The sequence below is a fragment of the Epinephelus moara genome, chromosome 12, assembly GCF_006386435.1.
Source record: "Epinephelus moara isolate mb chromosome 12, YSFRI_EMoa_1.0, whole genome shotgun sequence".
In the NCBI taxonomy this organism is placed as follows: domain Eukaryota; kingdom Metazoa; phylum Chordata; class Actinopteri; order Perciformes; family Serranidae; genus Epinephelus; species Epinephelus moara.
Window position 1 is genome coordinate 29,192,106 of NC_065517.1, and position 16,054 is coordinate 29,208,159.

Below are 16,054 nucleotides of genomic sequence, written 5' to 3' on the forward strand. Positions count from 1 at the left end.
TCTGTAGTCCTTGGAGCCACTGGGACGCGAAGTCTTTGGCACAGGAACGAGGCAGGATGTCTTCCACAGCAAGGGGACCCTCTGGAGACTCAGGCTCATGTTGAAGACATGCTGAAGTACTCCACATAGCTGGGGGGCACAGGCTTTGAGCACCCTGGGGCTGACACCATCAGGGCCTGCAGCCTTATTTGAGTGGAGTCTCATCAGCTGTCTTAGAGGATGAATCCTAGTCACTTTAGTAATCGCCTGACTTTTCCACTAGTGCCACCACTAGCAGTTTTGAATAAAATGTCTGAACTGATTGTCATAAAACTCTGGCAAAGACATTCACACCTTGAGGATGAATTTTGATTTCTATCAGGTTACTCCAAGTATCTGAAACTAGGATGTGATGTTTATGTGTGCAAACACATTACCTGTCCAGGATCTTTTTCCCAGACACATTTTCCCATTATTAATGTGGGTTTAAAATAAATGGGTAGGCTAGTCAAAGACCAGTCAAAACCAAAAATAGGAACCAGTACCAAAAACGCCCTGTGTCAGTTGCAGGCAACACTTTCTTCCGACTAACAGTCTGATGAGCACAACAAACCCTTTTCATAGATAAAGGGACAGTTCACCCCAAATCAAAAATACATTTTTCCTCTTACCTGTAGTGCTATTTTTTAGTCTTGGTTATTTTGGTGTGAATCGCTGAGTGTTGGAGATATCGGCCGTAGACATGTCTGCGTTTTCTCCAATATAATGGAACTATACAGCACTCAGCTTGTGGTGCTCAAAGTGCCAAAAAAAAAATACATTTGACAAACTCAATACTCATGTCTTTTTCCAGAAATCATGACCTGGTTACTCAACATAATCCACAGACCTTGTTGTGAGCAGTTTCATGTAGGAACTATTTTCTGTCTACCGAACTACACCTGACAACTGTATCAGTGTACATCTACTGCTAGCTCACATGGCACCGAGCTAGCTAACTAACGTCACATTTAGCCAAGGAGGATGCCAAAAGTTCTTCAAATGTACTTTTGTTGATGCTTAACAAGCCGAGTGCCATCTAGTTCCATTATATTTGAGAGATGGCAGAAATCTCTATGGTCATTATCTCTAATACTTAGCAACACCAAAACTATCTAGACTGATAAATAGCACTACAGGTAAGAAGAAAAATATGTATTTTTGATTTTGGGGTGAACTGTCCCTTTAAGACACTTTGTGTGGACTGGAATGAAATTAATACAGAATTACCAATGTGTTTTTCTTGCTGTTTTTGAGAGTAAAACTGTGTGTGTGTTTGGTAAAAGAAATCAAGCACAAGCCATTTCAATTGTCCATAAAGTTTTAATGAAAAAAACAAAACAAAACAGCAATGTACCCATTTAACAACAGAAGAAATTAAGAGAAATTGTAAGATTTCGAGAGCCAAGCTCTTATGTACAGCATATTGCACTAGAAAAAGATCAAACATCCCCCGTCCTCCTCCGTTCCCTCCATCGCTTCATGTCCTGCGCCGTTTGAAAACTGTGCAGTAGACACAGAGCAGTCCCAAAGATAACACAGCCAATGCTTTAACAAAAACTGCTACATCTGGACTGGGTCTCACTTCATTAGGACACATGAGTGTGAAATCCTTGAGACCACTCTGAACGTAAAGAAAGAAATGTGAAGACAATACAAACTCGCCGCGCACATGGCGCCAGAGTCTGAAATAAGTTCCACTGTTCAGTTCATGTATTAAAAGAGATATCGTGGTTTTCACTCCATTAAATTACATTCAAACCCTTAAGATACAGATTTTTTTTCAGGAATGTTGGACATGCATTTTTACTCCATTTACATATATCGAAAAAAGCCCTTGAACTGAGAGTGACACAGCAGACTTGGCAATATCCAAAATTAAAAATGCCACAACATTGGAAAAAAAAAAGCATAGAAAAGCAAAAAAGTTGTGTTGTTGTAGTTCTTTCTTCGTCTTCTTACAAAAGGATATGGAAAATTTTTTGCTAAAAATGTGTGGGTTTTTTATATAAAGATAGCAACAATAGCTGTGTCAAATTCATGTCTAATGTATAAAAAACACCAAATCACAGCACTTGACAGTAAAGATGCACTCTTTCTTGGATATTCAAAAAAACGATCGAAGAAATTTGATATTAAAGACACTGAAGGTTGAACGAATAACAAATGTTTCACTTGAGTCAGGGTTGCAAGAGTGGTTGGTAACAACAGGCTCAGATCAACACCACAGCGACAGATGGCTGTTCAACCCGTCTCACATACAAATAATACTGGGCACCATGGTGGCTCATTCCTCCTTCAAACAGAAACCCACAGCCCTACTAGATTGTAGATAATAAAGCACAAAAACCCAGACGAGCCGGGCCGATCCAGCATATTACAGATCTTAAAAAGTTTCTAGAGGGGAAGTTCAGCACAGGAGTAGAAAGAGAGAGGCGCAAAATACAGTATACAGGTAAAAAATGTTGTTTGTTTTTTTACAGTGCACATTGATTGCAAACAGTCGTTTCTGATATTAAGAAGCGTGGTGAAACTCGCCGTTCGTGCTGAGAGATGTCAAAGGTTGAGCCTGTGCCTCGTGAAACAGATTTTGTTTGTATCAAGGCACAACGAACACGCCGTACTGTTTGTGCCGACTCCATCGCGTCAGAGCATGTTAATCTCACAGGGCCCGAGTGAAACGAGAGCGTTGACCAGTGACTTTGGGGGAATTATGCCAAGTGTCGGTGATGATGTGGCAGGTCTGTTACTCACAAGGCACGTTTTGTACATTTGATTGTCTGTTTTTGTTCACGTGATTTGTAAAGACTCACACCATTCGTGTGAGGACGCACGAGGCACATGGCTTTAGTCCAACCTCCCCACACACAGGCATCAAACACACAACTGAATGCGCATCAACAACGAGAAGAAAAGGACTGTACACACTGAGATAGCATCTATACAGTAGCACTGAGCAAATATACACAAAATAAATTAGAATAAATTATCTAAAAAGAAAACCAAACAAAATGAAACTTGTTCTCGATAAGGACAGGGAGTAGTTAACCATGGCGTTCGGTAAAAGAGCTTTGGACTGCAGACCAGAGAGTGCGTCACAACTGTCTGAATTGGCTCAGCGTTCATTGTTTGCAGGAAACAAACTTTTGGTTCAGCTACTCATGTCGTTACAAAATAAAATCTGTAACACTCTTCCATGTTGATGTTGAGTGAATATTCTTTGATAATGAAATATCTCTTTGCTTGTGCAGCATCGTCTGCGCTGCATCGTCCTCAGAGGCAGATTATTTGCAATTTATAATGAGCATCAGGTAATTTACATGGTTTTTAACTACTCCCTGAAGAAAACATAAAGAAAAAAACCCATCAGTGTCTTCAAAAGTTCATATCATGAATCTACAACAGACTGAAATAAAACTTAAAAATGAGGAATTTTTAACATCTTATTATTTAAAGTCCTTACAGACTATTTCCTTGATAAACCTTACATGGAGAAACAGTGGCTGTGTCGTCGCAACATGCTAACGTAGCAGTTGTCACAAAGGGTGTATAAGCTTTCTCCTATATACCCAAATGTGTCCGTGTCTGTAAAAAAACGGTTCTTGAACTGTACAGAAGCTAAGTCCTCAGTGAAGCTGGGTGTACCACTGGCAGTTTGGTGAAACAAAGCACTTGAATGAAAGGTGGATACGTACATGTATCAGCACGCTGGGATTGAACCAGTGCTCGAGACATTTACACCTGGAGTGAAATAAAATAAAAATGCATCTCAGTAACTTTAAAGGGGAACTTTGGTACTTTTCAACCTGGACCTTATTTTCCCATGTTTTTGTCACTAAAAGTGCTTCTTTGCCACTGACAGGCTCAGATTATTATTTTATGTGTCTGACATAATTATGGAAGAGATCCCAACAGAGATAGACCTTTTAATTAAAGAGTAAGATCATTTTTATTCAACCAGAAACAGCCCCGACATCTCGATCATCACACCCACCAGACTCCATTTAAAAAACAGTAATTTAAGCCTGTATAGAGTCAGAACATTTTCACATCTAACTGGGTGAATAATGGTTTTATTTCAACAAAACCATAGTCAGTGAGTGTTGTGGAAAGATGATGATGAGCTAAGGCAGCTTTTGTGAGTTTTATTTTGTTTCTGTTGACTTTGAATAATGTGTGTTATACAGTGATAAAATTTCAATTTATTCAAATGGAGTCTGGTGGGTTTGGTGATGGTTAAACAAAAAGGATCTTACTCTTTGATAAAACAGTCTCCCCCCTTCGGGATCTTTTCCATAATCATGTGAGATACTAACGATAACAATCCGACTCTGTTGGTGGCAAACAAACGAGCACTTTTAGTGGATGTAAATGGGCAGTGCCAATGCAGAAACGCTGAGTGGTTATGCTGCAGCCTCTTGCTCAAATATTGTTGTACCCTTTGGTGACTAAGACACAAAAATGTGTGAAAATAGGATCCAGAGTGAAAAATACCAAAGTTACCCTTTAACCCAAAATGTTTCTGTAACAAAGAAATTTGTAAAGAGGTGTATTTCATTGAGAACACAGCCATATTTTGGGAAACATTCCTTCTATGGTTGTCAGTTTGATTGCAAATGCAACAGATCCCTAAGATTTTCTTCTTTTTTTTTTTTTTTAAAAAAAACGTCCTTCCACTGGCTTGAATATTGCTCGCCCCTAAAAACGCTGATAAAATGTCATCTCTCTCACGGGCGACCCACACAATGCAGCAAAGGGCAAAATTGCGATTGTCAATCCAGCCAGAGAAAGAAAGACTGAAAAGCTTCAGAAAAACGATGAAACTCATCCAAAGATTTTCAGCTGTGTGATTGTTTTTTCCAGTTCCCTGATCGTGATCCCACAAAGGAGACTTGTTTGTGCTTATTTGGTTTTAAAATGACTGCAGATTTTGGAAACAGTAAGCACGCACTCCTACATACACATGATCACAAATTCAAAGAGTAATCACGATAATGTCAGGTATTGAAGTTACTCGACTACAATGTCTTCAGTACACCTACATTCAAGTATACATGTTCATCCTTTAAATCAACAGGATCTGGATCTACACAGTGGGTCTTTAAGCCACTTCTAACAACATGAGTGGTACTGGAGATGGAGAGGCTGACAGATGACACAGGTTGATAAAATGTCCCTACGTCTACAGTGGAAGCTGGCAAAACATCTAAACTGACCGACAGTGCAACACTAACACCAGTGTGTAGCACCGCCACAATGTCATGACCACCATTTTGAAATTAGCCAGTGTGGAACAGTAAAGGATAAGTACAGGGCTTATTGTTTTTCTCTGAATAAATTAGAAATGTGCCTCGAGTCCTCAAGGTTTTAAGTCAGTAACTTCAGCACAGAAATGTTCGTGTCCACAGTTTGTCGCCAAAAAAAGTGGCCTAATCTTAAAAAACATGAATCTCTTTTTTTAATGATTTCCTTGATGCAAAAGAGTTGTACTGTGGCAGGAGAGAATAAGGCATTCCCTGGACTGATGGAGGTCCTTCAAGACTTGAAATACCAAAAAAAAAAAAGAGCAGTCTACTGTACAAAATAGGTAATCTTACAAATATTTCGAAAATATCTCTTCAAACGCAATGGCTTCTTCTTGGAGAGGCGAAAAAACAACCAAAAAAAAAAAAAAAAAAAAAGAAAAAATTAAGAAAAATTGTAATCAGTCTCCGTCCAGCGGTGACCAGTGTTTTCTTCATCTCATCTTCATATTCAATTAGAAAACAAAATCCAAACCCGTGTTCCATCTTACAGTGCCATCTCTTAAAAAGTCTGGTCCCTTGTTCCTGTCGGGGTAAAACAAGGGCTGAGGCAAGGGCCGGCAGGAAGCCCCTTCATCTCTGCTGTCCTCTCAGGCGGGGGAAGAGAGCCTCTCTTGGAAACAGAAAGCCAAACAGGGCCATCGTGAGGCGCATCCAGGCAGGCAGGTTTTGTCTCTGATGCCTCAGGAACTGCACCGAGACAAAAAAAATTACACATTAGTTTGTTAGCATCAGGGAGGGTGTGTTAATTCACAAATAGGGATGTCAACGGTTTACCGCTGAGAATATTTTTGACCTTTTATGCATGTTTGTCTATAGGTTAATTCTGATACTCTTCAGTTTACTGCACTGCGCACCATCAAGGTCTGGTAAAAGCTAGCTGCTCATTCGACAATTACCGCTAGTCACGCTATCCCAATCCAACCACGTTCCTGTGGAAACATTGTGCCCACCCTCTAGTGTCCTTCCAGGTTGCCCCAATGAGTAAGTGGTTCAAGTTTCAGCTAGAAACCCCCTTTAGCATTGTCAACTATGTTACCACTGTTAGCACCGTTAGCAGTGTCAACACAGCTAGTGGTGCTAACATAGTTAACAATGCTGAAGGGGTTTTGCAGCTCAAAATGAAGCCGCTTATCCACTGGGCTACCTGGGGAGGGATCAAAGGGTGGCAATCATGCTTGTGCAGCAATGTCTTCCCACCACTGGGACCAGAGGCGCTAACTAGCTAGTTCCCACCCGACCCAGGTGGTGTGCAGTCCAGAGCTAACGTTAGCTAACCAGTGGAGAGTGGAGGGTGGGCAGTGGGCATGGGTAGCACTTTGAAATGCAAAACTAAAGCTCAGAGTCAATGGTGCACCTTCTTTTGCCCGTCATGTTGCGTTGTTTCTTTTCTTTCCAATAATAAAAGTTAACTTAGTTAGCAGTTAACAAGTGTCAGGCTACTGAAAGCCGAATTAGCCTAACTGAAAAAGTGACATCCCTACTCACAGCTACATTGCTGATCAGACTTTCATCATGTCAGTGGTGAAAATTACTTCCCTGCATCAGAGTTCATCATAACAGGCTTTTGAGGTAAAGCCTTGTGAACTGTGGTAAACCCTGTGAGCTCAAACCATGTGACCGAGCAGACTGGATGTTTCCACAACATTAGCTTGTGTCTAGCAAACATGTCTGTCACACGCATACCCTGCAGAACACACAGTATCGGGTGAATTGGCCCTCTGATTTCTTAGGGACTCTCATCCCCACACAGAAGCTAATTGTAATACTTGATTTAGCTGTGTGATGAAAGGACGAAAATGACCAGGCTAACAACTGTGAAACAGCCCAAAGGAGCTGCCATTCATCATCATAGTATCACTCTATCCTCCCTGAGGTTCGAGACAGTCCCTCTTGTTAAATGTTGCACTGTTGACTTCTAAACAAGAGCCTCAAAGTGAAATGCTTTCAGAGAACGTGCTGCCTATTTCATCACAGCGTCTCTTGTAATAGCGAAGTCAGCTGAATAATTATCAAAACAAAGCCAAAGGAAAATGAAACTGCTCCCTCCTATGGAGCTGCCTTTCTCCCAGCTCTGTCATTTTCTATCGGGGGGCTGTGCGGCCCGCCTGGACTACAGACAGATGAAGGGGTTCCTGCTGCAGCCTGCAATCTCCTCTCTCTCCCCCCCTTCCTCATCTCTGATCCTGCACAGCTCCCACTGGCTCTCTGAACAGCCGTGCTCAGATATTGCAGCCTGTTGCATAAGCATTCATGTTACGATCTCCCTCTTTCTCTGCTCTGCTCTCTCCATCAAGGTCTCTTTCAGCCCAGCAATCAGAGTTCGCCACAGGCTATTTGATGCAAAACTAGCAGACTGAACTGAATTGAACCAGCACCGCTAAATGTAACCCTAATTGTCCTTAATTGCCTTAATTCTACACTGCTGAGCTTATTTAAACAGTACCCTGGTTTGTTCCACATGAGGCTCCTCTTTCTGCTGTCATTTGCGTGGGTAGAGGAGAATGGTGTGTATTTTGCTTGCCCTTTCTAGGTTAATGCCTCCCGAAACGGTTAAGAAAACTGACAACATCCGTGTTTGCTCCTTCACTCAGTGTTAGTATGGATTAACTTTTTTCTCCCTGACAGTATTAGCATTTTATTTGCCACACAAGTAGTCAAAACTCACGTTAGACTCAAACCACAAATACAATCTACTTCACTTCAACAAAAACCCACACATTAGCCCACACCGGCAACTTCTGCTTGGCTAGGCAGAAGTCTTAACAATAGCAGCAGACACAATACAGGAGAAGTGACTAGATATCATAACGGATCATTTGTGATTATTCTCCCTTTGGAATATTCCTACAACAGCAGTATCAGATCCTGCAGGATAAAACCGACTCGAGTGCAGACAGCAGACAAAAAAGAACATTTTCTCTCTTATCTCCCTGTCATAGAGTTGCACACGCAAACCAAAAAACACACACAAAGACGCACACACTCTGAGGCAGTCAGCGGGACAACTGAGGTATTGTGGGTAGCCGTGAGTCAGACTCTATTTTTAGACGGCGTATAAACAGCCGGCCAAGTCTACCCAGACACAGACATGCTGCTCACTCCTGTTTGTGACAGTCACATCGATCTCACCTGTTCTTTCTCAATCTCTTTACAGTGTCTGTCAAAGTCTGTCGCCGTATATCACTTTGTTTTTACTCTGTCTCTCACTCTATTTACTCCCTCCGTCTCCATTAACCGCACAGTTAAGTGTTTTTCAAAACTTATCAACCACACCTTGTTGTCGACACAGACCCCCATTGGCAAAACAGTCACAGCTGCAGATAAGAAAACACGATACCACTCCCAGTATATTTGTACTTATTAACTAAGTTCATAATCACGTGACTTGTGTGGACTCTCAGTAACTGCTTTACAAACACTGATACCCCCTGGACCTGTTATCAAACATATTGTGACACCGAATCATGCCAAAAAACGAGGCGGCAGATTGCCGCTGGAACATGTTGTCATGTGTAATATTGTGCCACAACTCCTAGCTTGTTTGCCATGTGGATTTTATTTCTTGATATGCACAATTAACCACATATTGTAGTCTAGAAAAAGGTATGTGTGCTGAACTATTCCCTCGGGAGCTCCGCAAACTGCAAGGCTGCACGCTCAATTACCTTCATCATCTCTTTACAAGTCCCAAATTGTTTCATGCTTCATGAGGTATATGTTCAGTATAAAGATGTCTGCTTTAAGGTAAAGGACGCAGAGTAACAAACACTTTATCTTTTAAATTACAGAGCGGAGACAAAGGGATGAAGGAAATTGCAGGAGGATGTCATTTCATCTGCTCTTTCTAAGCGCATCGGGAGCGTTCAAACAGATGAGGGCATGGATTACTTTCTTTTCTTCTGTCTTTATATACCACGAAACATATTATTCCTATTGACTGTAATGACATGGTATCAGTGACCACTTACGCAGTACTGGCAGAGTGTTGTATAACCCTCTGCTTAGACTGAGGTCCAGTTTTAGTAGTTTAGAAGACAAACATGACCTTGACCAAAGAGCCAAACTAAGAATCAATATTTAGATAATGTCAGTGGGAAAGTGTGTTTGTACAACAGCCTCATGTCACAATCTATTCCTACAGCTACTGAGTACACATTAGTTCTGTAGGTTTAGTACCCTGTATGTATGAAGTTACTAAATCGTGCCTTATTAGTGATTTAGGATTTTTTCCTTCAGCTTGGCCAAGAAAGTGGTTGAATCACTGCACGGGCTATTTTTATCTCCAATGTGGGTTGCGGCCAATCCAGCTGGCAAAATGTTCTGCCCCCTTTCTTCCCAAGATTGAGCCACAAATTGGCACAAGGCAGCTCTGACTTGTGTCTCTAATCAAGTAAAAGCTGACAAGCATAAAGAGTTCACATGTAACACACCAAGACGAACTCTTTGTGTCAAGTCAACAAGATGTCGTTTAAGACGAGAGTTTAAGAGGCGGCATTTTAAAGTGAAAATGATCTCTCTACACATGAGCGTTTAAGCATTGTTTCAGAATTTATCTCTGTTCATATTAGCATGCCTGAAAATGCTTATGATATGACCATTTACATACTCTAGGCATGTGTGTATCACTGTGGTTGGGTGCTTAGTTACAGAGAATACTACAGAGATGGCGCAAAGCAAGACCAGCAATATCTTTGCTCTGACCGACAGTGAGTTGAACCGTTAATGTGTAACATGACTATGACAGTCAAGGTGGCGGAAAACAGACTGGGAGTCATTACAAAGCAATTACAACAGTATATAAGAGCGGTACCATTGCCAGAGGAAGCTATGGCAATGGGAAAGGAATACTCACACAAGAATGATGACATGACAACAGGTATGTAGACCTTGCTATAATGTTTTGACTTAACAAGCTGTGACTGATAAGACCAGGAAGCGAACAAGGGTGTCTGCCTCATCATTTCCATAGGTCACCGTTTTCGACTGACTAAAACACAACCTCTGAGATTTGAAACTAAACAGGGTCAGCAGTGTTTTCAAGGATCTCCCTTTTAGGAATTCAAAACACCAGAGTAGTGAGATGCTAAGTGTAAATGTATCTGTGTGGATGTAGCCCAGGACCCACAGTCCCATGCTGCTGACTTGTCTCTGTGATATGCACGAGCAGATGCTTAACAGCCAAACAGAGCATTTAGTTAGGTAGCATCCACTTCTTCTTTGAGGCAATGTTAGTCCACTTGTTTTCCTATAGTTTACACTTTGACACATTGTACTTAAAAGTGCATTCAGGTTCTGTGGCTGATTTTTTGAAGTGGGAGGTCGTCTAAGGATCCACTTCACTGCTTGGGAGTGAGAGGCTTACCAGTTCAACGTGATCCTGTTGGAACTTGTCTCCGATCTCCCGAAGTTTACGACCGATTTGCGCCTCGACGCTCACCCCCGCCTGCTCCTCGGGCCTCTCTGCCATCCTGTCATCTTCCTCACCTCTGTCCTCCTCCTCCTCCTCCTCAATCTGTCTCTCTCCCCGGTCCTCCATGGGCTCAAACTGAGCAGGGAAATGTGAGCGTAATCCAGCGTTGCCTAAAAGGGAAACATCAAGCTTCTTAAAACTTGCTGTTGTTGTTGGATCTCTAAAACACCAAGATGTCAGTGTCAGTGTCAGTGCCAAGATGAATATCAGGCAAAGAGACATTACTGATATCAGTTCAGTAAAACCACTTCTGTTCTACTTTGTGATTTCAGCAAACCTCAGAAAACACTCTGCAGGCCGTCTTCACATAAGCCCGAGTATCTTGATTACTATTAATGGCCTCAAACACAGCTGTGTCCGACCAGCTGAGTCAAATACACAGTGTCTACTTTACACTGCTGTTATATTGCTGTGTGAAACACAAACAGGTTTTATCAGATCTCAGAGGGACAAATTACAAGCTAGGCACTCCAAGTACAACTGAAGAATCCACAAACAAGAAAGAGGGAGAGTGTTGGTCAGGGGAAAACTCAAACACCTTATTAAATCAACAACAGCCTCAGTGAACTGCTATCTTTCTGTGTCGCTGAGTTTACTCATCGCCTCTAGCATGTGCTTCTGCAGTCATGCCACTTGGAGGGAAAACATTTTTTTTTTTATGTTATCATGTGTGCAGAATGCCCCGCTATTCAGTCTCACGGAGGACCATAATATATCTAAAAAAAAAACCTGAGCACCCTGGACTTTGTTTGGGAAGAAGACATGGCAGCGGGCCAAGTGCATGACATCCATTACTGCGCAGATTGCAATGAACGACAAGGTAATAACTGTCAGTGGTGTTTATGTATTGATCACTTTAAACCCAGGACAATGTGTACCTCTCACACGCTGACACTGAGTCAACAAACAAACAACATTCTACTTCAACATTCGTTCAATTCGATTAGGGTGATGTCACACTGATTTGATTAGGGATGGGAGGACAATATTGGATTAAAAGTTAGCGCGGGAATGTATGTATGAAATTAGTGACGTCTGTTTTCAAGAAATGCTCATTTAAAATGCAAAACAAAGAAGAAGACAGTGGTTGGAATGATAGTATATTAATATTAGTAGAGATGAAAGCATATCTGCACAGTAAACAAACTTCCTTCTTAGAATGGCATGTTCCTCAGGACGTCAGCATGCATGTAATATGACAAGGGAATCTCCCAGCCACAAGGAAAATAATTTCTAAGCATGTCTGTTTTTCACTAATAATATTTCAAAATGGAGTTCAGTTCATCTAATAGCCCGAGAACAAAGAAAGCACCAGCCTCTCGCTCTCATCCTCTCTGACACTCCTCAAATCAGATTGACAGGTTTAACCACTCGGGTCTTTGAGGACAGGTTCCAGTGATTACCCGCCAGATAAAAGGAATGACTAACAGTCTAAGGCTGACGTACAACATTGCTGAACATAAGCCTGCATGTACATCAGCAGGCTCACATGACCTCACCCCTCCTTACCGTGAAAGGGTATGCGAGGCTGCCGGTGCAAGCTGCAGGGCAGCGTGTTGATGCCGATGCTGTTGTTGTTGTGGCTCTGCGACGCTGGCACGGCAGCGGTGACGGCGACAAGAGCCTGTCCGGCCGCGATCTGTGTGGCGCGGTCTTCGTATTTGACGTCCCTAAAGGGCGTTCCCCAGAGCTGCGAGATGGGCCGTGACATGTCCTCCTCCTCATCATCCATCCGACGCCTCAGCGGTAAACTCCCTGGAGACGAGAAGGGGACACGAGATGGAAACTTTAGAATGAGATGACAAGTGTTCGAAACTTTTTGGTTGTGTAAATAAGAAACATATTTATGGGACTGTGTTTGACTCATACCTATGTGTTCATGATCTTTACTTTGCCAGTAATTTGGGTGTGATTTGTTTCAAGACCAAACAAAAAGTGCCAAATATCATTCTGTTATTAGTGGAAACTTTGCCCTCTGGCAGATCCAAAATTATCTCACCATGTCTGCATTAAATAAAAATAAATCATTAGTCATTATAATGCCCAGTGCGAGGCTAATGTTGTGTTGGGTAATACTGAAAACAAACAAGCAAAGATGGATAGTCCCAGAAGCACAGATGGATCTGCCAATGTAAACATACAAGATGTGGCTATCATCTCTTATAATATAGTGATGAATAGCAACAGGAGCCAAACGTATGGAGACACCCTGTGTAGGGGAACCCGGTGGGCAGCTAAAAATGCGACGCCAAATCTGCCACCCTCCTGCAGCAGATTTTGCCAAGCTGTTCCTTCCAAATAGTAATTTGGTGCCAAAAGATCCACCGTAGAGGCTTTTTTCCTCCCCTCACAACTACCTTAATCTGGAACAGTGTGCCACAGAGCAGAGTCACAGTCAGGAGATTAGCTTCCTCCTGCACATTTCTACAGCTCAACATTAATACCTATGCTCGTTGTTCCCTTTCTCTCAACCACACAATCACTGGATAGCTGCCTGTCCACACTGTAAACGCACACACACAACAGTGGGTGGTGTGTGAGTGAAACCTCAGTGAAACCAAAGTCCTGGCTAGACTGTCATGTGCTGTGTGCAGCAGCCGTTTCATGACAGAGATAACGAGTTTCACTCCATCCTAAACTGTGCCCGCTGAACGCAAACACTCACACTCTCTTCCTGCTTGGCCACATGCCACAATCTGAACTAGTGTTTCATCTTTTTTGTCAAGGGGTGTCTGTCTTTTTCCTTTTGTTGTGTGAGTGGAGACAAATGGGCTGGGTTGACTGGCAAATGCAAAAGTTGAAACTGGATATACTGGAATTATGTTTACTGAGCGAGGCCGCCACAGTCATATATCTCTTTGTGAAAGTGTCTCTTAGCATGATGTCATATCATATGGAGTCACAGGAGGAAACAACATTTTGAACAACTGTGGAAAAACATTGTAATTATCTAGGCCTCATTATTGTAACATGTAAGTCTCTTTTGGTAAACAAAAAAATATATTGACCCACACACTGGTCTCCATTGTTCCTGGGGCATTTAATCATCAAATCAGTCCATTTTGCCACTGCACACTAATTAGTTGTGCGTTACAGAATTTCAAAACAGCCCTAATCTGCATTAACTTGTCCTCCAGGCAAGATACAGTACATTAATTAATGCTATGCAAGCAATATGGGCATCTCTGCAACTGTGCCACAAGTTTCACTCAGAACTAATGTGCACTTGTGTGTGTCAATGGCAATGCGAGCCCTGTCTTGAATTTCCACTGGCAGTCAAAAGAGGACTGGCAAGATTACCATAGTGTCAGACACATAAAAAACAAACATAGACAGGGAGACACACAGAAAGACATCACACACACATGCACACTGATACACACACACTGCCTGGGGCAGCAGGGAGGCCTGGCAGCCACCACAGTGCTGGTCAGAGGCTCAAAGCTGCAGCAGAAAGTGGCTCCCTCTGCTGCACCATCTGTGCACCGGGCTCTCCTCCATGCAGCACTCTGGGTGGGGGTGCACTCAAGGTGCTATTTATCCTGCTGCCTTCGTGTAAATAATATCCTGTGGTTATCAGTGTGTTAGTGACAAGCTACAATGAAGTCATGAACCCTGCTTCACCTATCACTGGAAATAGGCAGGAGCATGTAAATAATCCAATACAGCCGATTGTTTTGTATTTATTACATTTTTGTTGTTAATTAAGTCACCAAATAGGTAGAAAAGTATTATCTGCACTGCTTTAAAAAAAGTTGCAAACATTTTAGAATAAAATTGTTTAAATCGTGTATAAGTGGGCTTCCGAAAACCACCGGGAATGTGCTGCATCTGTATCCGCATAAGGAGCACAATGCCCTGGGCAGCTCACCGCGGAAGCACGCTGAGTCCGGCCGTTCATCATTGCACACATAACAACATCCACAAACTGACGTCTTTTAATGAAGAAACCTGTCGAAACAGGATGCTGACAAATGGTGCTAACCACAGCCTAAAAAATGTGGATTTAAACTTATTTTTCTTGCTTAAAAAACATAAAAGTTAACCCACACTCTTGGGCTAATTATTAAGCTAGTCGTGACAGCGGTAACAAACTAGAAGCATTTAATTAACGTGTTACAACAGTTTTACTCGCATGGCTTCCTATTATTATCCTCCGTTTGACACTTTCTCCTCCACTTCGCCTGACAACTCTTCCCCAAAACAAACAGCTCTGAGGAAACAGCCGATACGTTCAGCTATTAAGTCACTAAAGCGTGAAATAAAACAACACAAGTCGTTTCAGTTTGTGGTGTTAAGCTAATTAGCTGCTAGCATCGTTTAATGGTTTAAAAGAACTACGCTACCCACCAGCGGCTGTGTCCCAAACACCGGGCAGCATCAGCCGGGACGTTGAGAATGCACGCGCGCGTTGAATAGGTGATGGATGCAACCAAGTGAATTCGTCGTTAAATTCACTTCAGCCGTTGAAACAACAAAAAGAAGCATCGCTGGTGTGAATAACAGCACAGAAATATATTTATAAATGCCCTCTGCCACAAGCTCCGGTAAAAGTCCGCCGCCGCTCACCCCGTCTCTGCCCGGGCATGCCCCAAGCTGCCCGGGCTGTGTTGACAAAACTCCCACAAACAACACAGCACGCGACGTTGCTGATGGAACGATTTGAGAATTCAAAATGAACGACCGTTACACTCACCGCCAGCAGACGCGTTTTCCGTTGTGATCGGTGGTATCTTGACAACTTGCCGTTACCTTGTTTCCTACGGACTGTGTTGATGCGACTTGTATCCCTCTGCATTACAGCCACTCATACATGTTTGCTGACTGGAGAGGGGTTGTTTTTTTCCCTGTGTAAAAAGCGGCCCGCCCCGGTGACTGGGAGCCGCCCCTTCTTAATAATGTGAAAGGAACAGAGAGTCAGATACAGTGTTATGCAAATACAGCACACTGAACCGATATTAAACGCTTTAAAAAAACGTTTACATGTGTATTTTAGCAAATGGTCAATGATGGAGTGAGTCTACTGCTCATTTGCTTACGCAAAAGTCGTAATATCACACTGTAAAAACACCTATTGCATTGAAAATATTTCTTAAAAACCAAAGTAAGAGCATCTGACGCAGAAATATGTTATTTATTATTTATTGCGTATAATGTGCAGCATTTTGCAGCTAAAGTTGATCAAAATGTGCTGATTTTAAATATTTTCGACACTGTTAGGTATTTTAATCCATATATCTCATGTACACACGTTATGTTG

The 16,054-nt window shown here is 42.2% G+C and overlaps 1 protein-coding gene across 1 annotated transcript; it reads right to left on the minus strand.

The window, feature by feature from the left end:
* Window positions 1-1,321: 1,321 nt before the first annotated feature.
* On the minus strand, window positions 1,322-15,616 carry LOC126398787 (bcl-2-modifying factor-like). Its single transcript, XM_050058380.1, has 4 exons — window positions 15,491-15,616; window positions 12,304-12,549; window positions 10,687-10,904; window positions 1,322-6,011 (listed from the first exon to the last, which is right to left on the minus strand). Exons 2-4 carry the CDS (start codon window positions 12,524-12,526, stop codon window positions 5,895-5,897), a joined length of 558 nt encoding a protein of 185 aa, XP_049914337.1. The 5' UTR covers window positions 12,527-12,549; window positions 15,491-15,616; the 3' UTR covers window positions 1,322-5,894.
* Between the last annotated feature and the right edge of the window lie 438 nt (window positions 15,617-16,054).